At 35.9% G+C, this 8,544-nt stretch overlaps 1 protein-coding gene across 1 annotated transcript; it reads left to right on the top strand.

Annotated features, from left to right (window-relative positions):
* Nucleotides 1-5: 5 nt before the first annotated feature.
* On the top strand, nt 6-8,219 carry cenpo (centromere protein O). The gene is made up of 6 exons (XM_039673226.2): nt 6-175; nt 767-915; nt 2,298-2,442; nt 2,542-2,810; nt 4,888-5,050; nt 7,062-8,219. The coding sequence occupies exons 1-6, from the start codon at nt 145-147 to the stop codon at nt 7,169-7,171; spliced, it is 867 nt and encodes a 288-aa protein (XP_039529160.2). The 5' UTR covers nt 6-144; the 3' UTR covers nt 7,172-8,219.
* Nucleotides 8,220-8,544: the final 325 nt, after the last annotated feature.

The following is an 8,544-nucleotide window of genomic DNA, read 5'->3' as shown; positions in this document are numbered from 1 at the left end:
CAGCGCGCAGTGATGATGCTCTAGAGCGCGGTTTGTGTTTTTAGCTTCCGGGGTCGCACGTGACACAACAGCGCGCCAGAATTCCAAACATTAGATTCAAGAAAAAACAAATAAGTAAAATATTCGCGCGTCAATAACATAGTAATGGACAGCCAACTGGAACCAATGGAGCACGGTAAACTTAGGCAGTTTGTTAACATCTAAATGTGTCATTTACGTTTTGAAAACAGATTGTGTGTTATACTGCTCCATATCTATGGACACGCATGACTATGCTTCTTTTCTATAATTTTTTAGATCTCTCAAAGACATTTTGATTTTTAAGTGTTTAAGTGCCCGGAATTAATATGTCACATTGTATACAACTCAACTAACTTTATTACAACCAAACTGTTTTACAGATTCAATTAATTCAGTTTAATCTAATTCATAGAGATATTCTTTATTCAGACAATTTTTCATAATAAACCATAAAAGCTCGTTAATCTCATTTCATTTTCATATATATTATATTTCAAAATAATGTCTAAGCTGAGACACGAAACAGGTAGTCTAATGGGCTAAACTTTTTAAAATGTTTTTACAAAATGTTTATTTATTATTATAGTTTTGATGACTTTTTATTAGTATTTTGCAATAATTCTACAATGTGGAAAATATTCCTGCTAAAAATGAGGAGCCGTTGTCTGGTGGTGTACGTATATTTTCACTTACTCTGTAATGTATTTTAATGCAGCCTGTGTTTATGTGTGGTGTTTTATACCAGGTGTTCTGAATCACCTGATGGCTTTAGAGAGAGGAGGAATGACACAGCAGGACCAGCATCAGTCTGAGAGGTTAGAGATGCTCAAGGTCAAAGCTCTGACTCTCCGTGCCAAGAGAGATCAACTCAAACGTCAGACAGATGCCATCAAGGTGAGACGGCTTTGAAATAGTCAAGAGACATTGATCTAATATCTGACTTTCTCTTTGATATTTGGTAGAAAATGTAAAAATCTAGTTTTAATGTAGTTGCTGAGTAGTATACATATCTGATTCAGTCATGAAACTCTTGAGGGTGCAGCCTGATGCGTCCTTTACATGCAATATGCAAGCAATCACGTCATTACTGCATTGCTCAATCTGATCCTGCAGCCAATGAGATTGTTTTCTTAAATGGATAGTTCACTTTGAAATTAATTTTTGATATGTTTTAGCTTACCTCAAGGGCATCCAAGATGTAAGTGTCTTTGTTTTCGCAGTAGTTTCAATTTTGATATTTTTAGGTCAAATCGTTCTTGTCTGTCAGTCATTTAATGGAGGTATATGGTCACCACCTCAAAGAGCATGCACAGAGAAGTCCACATTAAACATGATTTAATGACTCGTAAATGTAGGTACACATTGATGGCCTAAAACATGAAACGAGCGGTTTGTGTGAGAAAACAAACAGTATTTATATCGTTTTTACCACAGCCACTTCCAAGTTATCTGAAGGCACAGGCGCTTTGTGGCTGTGGTAATGAGGTAAAAACGATATAAATACTGTAATTTTTCTCACATAAACCGCTCGTTTCATGTCTTAGGCCATCAATGTGTACTGACATTTACGAGTCATTAAATCATGTTAAATTTGGACTTCTCTGTGCATGCTCTTTGAGGTGGTGACCATATCCCTCCATTATATGACTGACAGACAAGAACGGTTTGACCTAAAAATATCAAAATTGAAAATACTACGGAAACAAAGACACCTACATCTTGGATGCCCTTGAGGTAAGCTAAAACATACCAAAAATTAATTTCAAAGTGAACTTTCCCTTTAACATTGAAATGTTCTGGCTCATTGTTTGCTGCAATCTAGTCCTGCCATTAGAGTTCTTCTGAAACCCTCCAGCTCCACCTGCCTAGATCTGCTATATGATTTATGTACAATATGTCTATATATTCAACAGCAGTAGCAGATCTAGTCTGAGACAATTCAGAGAATTGAACTCTAAAAGTTGAATTATGGTTTTCATAACTAATTCTATGAATAGTGATGTAATGTATATAATATAAACTACACAGATTAAACGTTCATTGGATTCACTTTTAGAACGATTATTTCAAGCTGATGAACAATAACAACATTGATAGCCAATCAGAAACCACTTGTACTTTTAAAACGGCGGATGACAACTGCAGCCTGTGCTTATGGCAAACACAAGGTCATTGTGCAATGGTGTGAATGCTATTATAATTAAATGTATAGTTATTGTTGGTGTAAATGGGCCTTACTATAAATATACTATAAACTTATTGTCATTCTATGGCAGATCCTTAAAGATAAAATCAGCAAAGATCTTCCTTTAAATGATGACGATGATGATGCTGGTGGTGGCCTTATAAAAATGCAGCAGTCTTTGTTAACTGCTTGGAAAATGCAGTTGAAAGATCTTCAGCGTGCTCATCACTTAATTGGTAATTATATTCACATCCCGTTTTAATGGTGATATTGATCAGTCCTAGATTGATCATGCTTCTGTTGAGGCCTGATCGAACGTTCTGTTTTTTTATTAGGTGGCTATGATTTGGTGGAGTGTAAGGAAGGGAAAAGTGTGTGTGTGTCTTTTCACACAGCTTTTGAGGGTGTGTATTTGGAGACATATAATATGGAGCTAGATCTGACGCGCACCGTGCAGATCTCCCGCCATAACATCCCACCGTCATTACCACTCGAGAGTTTTGCCAAACAGAACCTGCAGAAAGACCTGAAAGCCTTCCTACAAACCCTCAGCCAGAACCTCAATGCTTTATCTGGTCGCAGAAAGCAGGTTTCCCTCGTCAAGGTATTTATATGTCGATTTTTTTATTTTTATATATATAAATCTATATACATGAAAATATTTCTTAAATATATACAAGCATGTGTGTGTATTTGTAGATATAAAATAATTATACACAGTGCACCCACATACAGTGGTGTGAATAAATTTTGGCACCCATGCTAAAGTTGCCTAAAAAGAGGAATAAAAAATCATCTTTTGGATATTGATCTTAATGCCTATTGATATTGATAATAATGTATCATAAATAAATAAATGTTTTTCCTTAAAATACAGGGTGCATAAGTCATTGCAACCCTATGTTAAATTCCCATAGAGTCAGGCAGATTTTTATTTTTAAAAGCCAGTTATTTCATGGATCCAGGATAATATGCATCCTGATAAAGTTCCCTTGGCCTTTGGAATTAAAATATCCCCACATCATCACACACCTTCCACCACACCTAGAGATTGGCATGGGGTATTTTCCATAAGATCATCTTTCAATGCAAATCAAACCAGCTATTGGGCTAACTGAAGTAAAACCATGCCAATATCTAGGTGTGGTGGAAGGTATGTGATGATTTGGGGATATTTTAATTCCAAAGGCCAAGGGGACTTTATCAGGATGCATATTATCCTGGATCCATGAAATAACTGGCTTTTAAAAATAAAAATCTGCCTGACTCTATGGGAATTTAACATAGGGGTGCCCTGACTTATGCACCCTGTATTTTAAGGAAAAACATTTATTTATTTATGATACATTATTCATTCACAAAGAAAATTGGTGTCCTTAAAGCTTGGAGTTTTCCTCATTTTTCTAATTAAGGCATTAAGATCAATATCCAAAAGATGATTTTTTATTCCTCTTTTTAGGCAACTTTAGCATGGGTGCCAAAACTTATTCACACCACTGTATATTACGTAAACAAAAACTTTTATTTTGGATGTGATTAATCGCGATTAATCATTTGACAGCCCTATTTATATATTTATTTCAGGGGTGTATCGATTCCCTCATGTCACGATTCGATACATACAGTATCACGATACTGAACTCACGATATGATATTATTGCGATACTCCAAAACATATAATAAATAGTTAACAAAAACTTTATTGTTGATTAAAATGCTAACTTTGATATTACATTGTGGGTTTAAATGAATAGGCTTGGAATTGGTGCCTGTAACCCAAGAACAATGGTGACACCAGAATAACAATATTCATGATTCTTAAGCTGAAAATACTGAATTATTTTAAACGAATATGCTTCATCTTTCACTTTTTACTGGTAACATAAGATATTTGGATATCAGGACCCACAAATATTCCCCCATTGCATTATTATACATTATAATCAACATTATAAATAATAGTTTAATGTAGTACTGAACTCTGAAAATTTTTTCTCACACAGTAATTTTTGTATTGCGATATATTCTGGCACGATATACAGTATATATATGTATATATATGTACAGTATATATTTATATATATATATATATATATATATATATATATATTTGTATGTAATATGTATGAATAAACTGTGTATATGATACACACATATACATATCAATCACAGGAATAAAGTACATGCTCTCTTTTGCTCACCAAGGCTACATTTATTTAATCAACATATTGTAAAAACAATAATGTTTTCTATTTTAATATATATTTTAGAATGGAATTTATTCCTGTGACGCAAAGCTGAATTTACCATCTAATATGAAGATTTGCTGCTTCCCTGATGTGAAATATATCCAAGTGAAACGGCTTCTCATAAAAATGTAGGGCGGGACTTGACTTTGTCCATCTGGAATTGATTGGATGGTTGTGGTTTGCAATTGGTGGATCTCATGTGAGTGACAGTCCCACCTTCGAGTCAGAGAAGCGATATCAGGAAACAAGAATTGTCAGTTTTGGTGACTTTCATGCTGAATATTTTTGTAGAAATGGTGATACAGTTTTTTTTTATTAAATGAAAGTTCAAAAGAACAGCATTTATTTGAATTGAAAATATTTTTTAACTCTTTTGTAAATCTGTTTGATCAATTCAATGCATCCTTGTATTCTCTCCTGTCTTTGCCTTAGGAACTCGTTGGTTCGGTGGAGGTGATGGAGAGCAATCAGCTGTGCAATATTCTGGTGCTCATGTGTACAGAACAAGGAGAGACTCCCAAAGCTGTTCTGTGCACACTGGAGTATGGAGATCTCACACAATGTCTCCCAACACGTGTCAGCATTGAGAGTGAAGGTACGGCACATCACAATTTAATTGACCCGGACTAAGCTTGACCCATGCTTTTGATTTCTCGCTTGGAAGAGAACATTCCTGTAGAGCATGACACTAGTAGCAACACACATGGTCATGTGTTTGATTTCCAAGGAATGCTTGAACTGACAAAAAATATGTTGCTTGTTGTGTAATATATATGTGATAAAAGTCACTTTGGATAAAATTAATGGTGTCACGATTTCGATTTTAAATCGAAATTGATCGAAATTAATTCAAATCGAAATCCAATCGAAATTAATAGTGCAATATGCCGCATATTGATAGCGGCTCCCTGAACATATTTATATGAATATATTATTATTTAAAGTGACAGTTCACTCTCCTTTGAAGGTTCAGGTAACCAAAACTTGGTACTCGGGTAACAAAAGCAGTGTAAAATGAGTCAAACGGTTTAATCCAAGGCTTGTGAAGAGACACAATCGCTTCATATAATGAACAGATTTGCTAATGCTTTTATTCTCATATAAACACACATGCATGTAGCACATAACATATGGTACATGGAAACTCATGTGTGCATCACGTGCTAGAACAAACAAACCTCATCGGTTCTCATCAGTCCCTCCAGAAAAACGCGATTATGCGATCGCTGAATTCAATGCAAAATCAGCCAAAGTCCGCATATTTATGCGGGGGCCACATTTTTTCAAATACGCCGCACTTTCGCCGCATAAATTGCCGATTTCCGTGCAAAATATGTGGGGTTTGCAAAATTTCATAATCCTCGCAATTTCGTTGCAAAAAAAGTCACATGTATCTTAGCAGAAAGTTGAAAAATGTGCGTTTGCTTCACACAAGAGCAGCCATTTCCCCCTGTTTCCATGGGGACGTAATGAAGTGACGCAATTACGCGACGCCAGACAGACTCACGGAGGCGATTGACCTCTCAGAAATCGAACTCGTATAACGGTCTGTCACGTTCTACCGCCACGTCGTTCCTTAATAAACAACATAATATAAAAGAAGTAGCATCAAACAGAAATTACCCGCACACATGGGGTGTTTGAGGCGCACATATAACACTGCAGAGAGTTCAACAGGGAGCGCGCAGCTCTTAAAGGGGCCACACCTTATTTACACTCGTTACAGTCTGAAATAAAACAAGATGAGAAATTAAATATTCCCAGCACTTTCTATGATGTAGTATGCTTGCTTATCAAAGGAAGTAATAAGAAATGACTCTTACATTAGCCTAGTGAGAACAGGGTATCACTTTTTTTCTCTTTTTTATCAAACCGCAATTTTTGCAAGTTCCCTCAATTTTTGCAAATTCCTGCAATTTCATCCCATAAAATTGCATAAATATCCCGCATATTCTTTCCATCAAATTTTTAAAGAAAACGGGCCACGTAATCAAGGATTTTTGCCCGCAACAATCACAAAAAAACTCCGCGTTTTTCTGGAAGGACTGAATACTATTATGGTAAATGTTATATATAAATCGCAAATTTTTTCACAAATTTTTGGAAATTACCACCACAAAATCAGTCATTTTGATCGCAAAAATCACAAAAAAAAAATCGTGAAATCCTGGAGGGACTGTCTCATGCATCACACACGTAATTACCATACATGATATGCTCTATGTATGTGTGTCGATCATTGTTTAGATGAAGTCTGTCCATTCAATGGAGGGACTACCTCTTTAATATGAAACGATTTTCTATAAAATCACTCAGGGACTGTTAAACATTGAATGGATATTATTCTTACATGGGCTGAGATGAAGTGTGAGATTACAAAGCATTTTTATCTGCTATTTTTCATGCACTAAAAAATATAAATCAAAGTAAGTGCTTATCAGATTATGAAGTTGTTATTGAGTAATTGTATTTGCTCTTACATTCTTGGCAAGAAGGGCGGACACACGTTTAATCCAAAACATGCACTTTCTTTATTTAAAGATTTGAAAAAAGAAAAGGAACTGAGATTACATTAATTTTGTGTATATTTGATTTCATTTTTGAAGATAAAACCATTTCGGACTCTCCACATTGGAAGAAAAACCAGTCGCTGCTCCTGGAGTCTCCGGCTCATACGGCTCTCCTGACCATGAGGAGGATTGGAAGCATTGTTTAAGGAAATCAATTCACTTCATGTAAATAATGTTCTGTGATCGTGCGGTTAAAAACCCAACAGTTCTATCAATGGGCTCATATAACAGAGAGATGCCTCAGAGGTAGATTAGCATGCAGAGGAGGAAACAAACAACTATTTAAAATGATCTGTAAGTTCAAAATGTCCTTTAGTACAAATAAAGATTCATCTGACAACAAAACTCACAAGCACATGTTAAATGTGTTCTATAGTGTTGAGGAAGCTCCTTATTTTCTCTCGTAGTTTTTCTCTCTGCAGTTGTTTCAGTCTTTCTTTATACGCTCGGTAACACTCTTGCTGATACATCAGCTCTCTCTGGGAGATGCTGTCGATCAACGCCAGGTTTTTCAGCTGTAGAATAGATAGCCTACCATTTTCCGACACTTTGAATCTCTCTGTGAATATCATAGATGGAGATGAATCATCTTGCTTGACAAAAAATGATGCTGATTTAGCAAACCTCTGTTGGTTATCATCCTCAGAGGTTTGAATGGAGGATAAAGCTCTGAATGCTGGGGCAGATTTTGAGAATCGGGTCCCGCGTGCGTCGTTTGCCATCCTGACCTCTGAAATGGTCCTCATCGTGTTGTTTATTGTCGCGTACGGTTCGCAAACCTTTAGTTGCAGCAGCCGTTTGTGCTCTTTCAGCGCGATCTGTCGTTCCTGCTCCAGCAGTCTAAGGTTGAGTCTGTGTTTGGTGCTGATGTTGTTTAGTTTCCTCTGAAGATAGACGTCCTCTTTGTGGTTCAGCAGTCTTACGTCCGTGTAAATGAAAGACTTGGGTTTCTTAATGCTTGGCTGTGTTGTCATTTCGAGATGTTTCTTGAAACAAATACTGTAAATCAGACGCACACCCATTTTTTGGTAGTGCAGATTGTACTAAGCCGAATATATTTTACAAACACGCATATCTCAGAAGCTTTAAACTTTTAGAGCACAATGATTGCTTAAAGGCTAACTTATTTTATGAAAATATGTATGTGTATGGACATTGTATATACATAATAAAAGCAAGTTTACGTACCTGAAACTGCTGTATGTGTTTTCTAGTCTCGTATGAGCCCGTATCTGCTGCTATGACACTTAAACATAACACGTCTTTCCTTCTGTCAGGTGTTCCAAGTCGCTCGGTCACATGATCACTATTGTGTTGATAATGACGCCCCTGATTTATTACGTCATTTAAGACGTTTCCTAATTTTGAAAAGGGATTATAAACCAGATTTCATGTTTCAGTAGACTAAGACTAATTTGTGTATACTACAACAGTACACATGTCAGTTCTGTTTTTTATTTTTATGAATTATTGTATTTTTTTTTAATGTGTGGATTAAATAAAGAGATGAAAATAATTC

This window comes from Pimephales promelas, chromosome 15, assembly GCF_988280905.1.
Source record: "Pimephales promelas chromosome 15, fPimPro1.hap1.1, whole genome shotgun sequence".
Lineage (NCBI taxonomy): Eukaryota > Metazoa > Chordata > Actinopteri > Cypriniformes > Leuciscidae > Pimephales > Pimephales promelas.
Note: the sequence above shows the minus strand (reverse complement) of the source record. Positions and strands in the feature narration are given on the sequence as shown.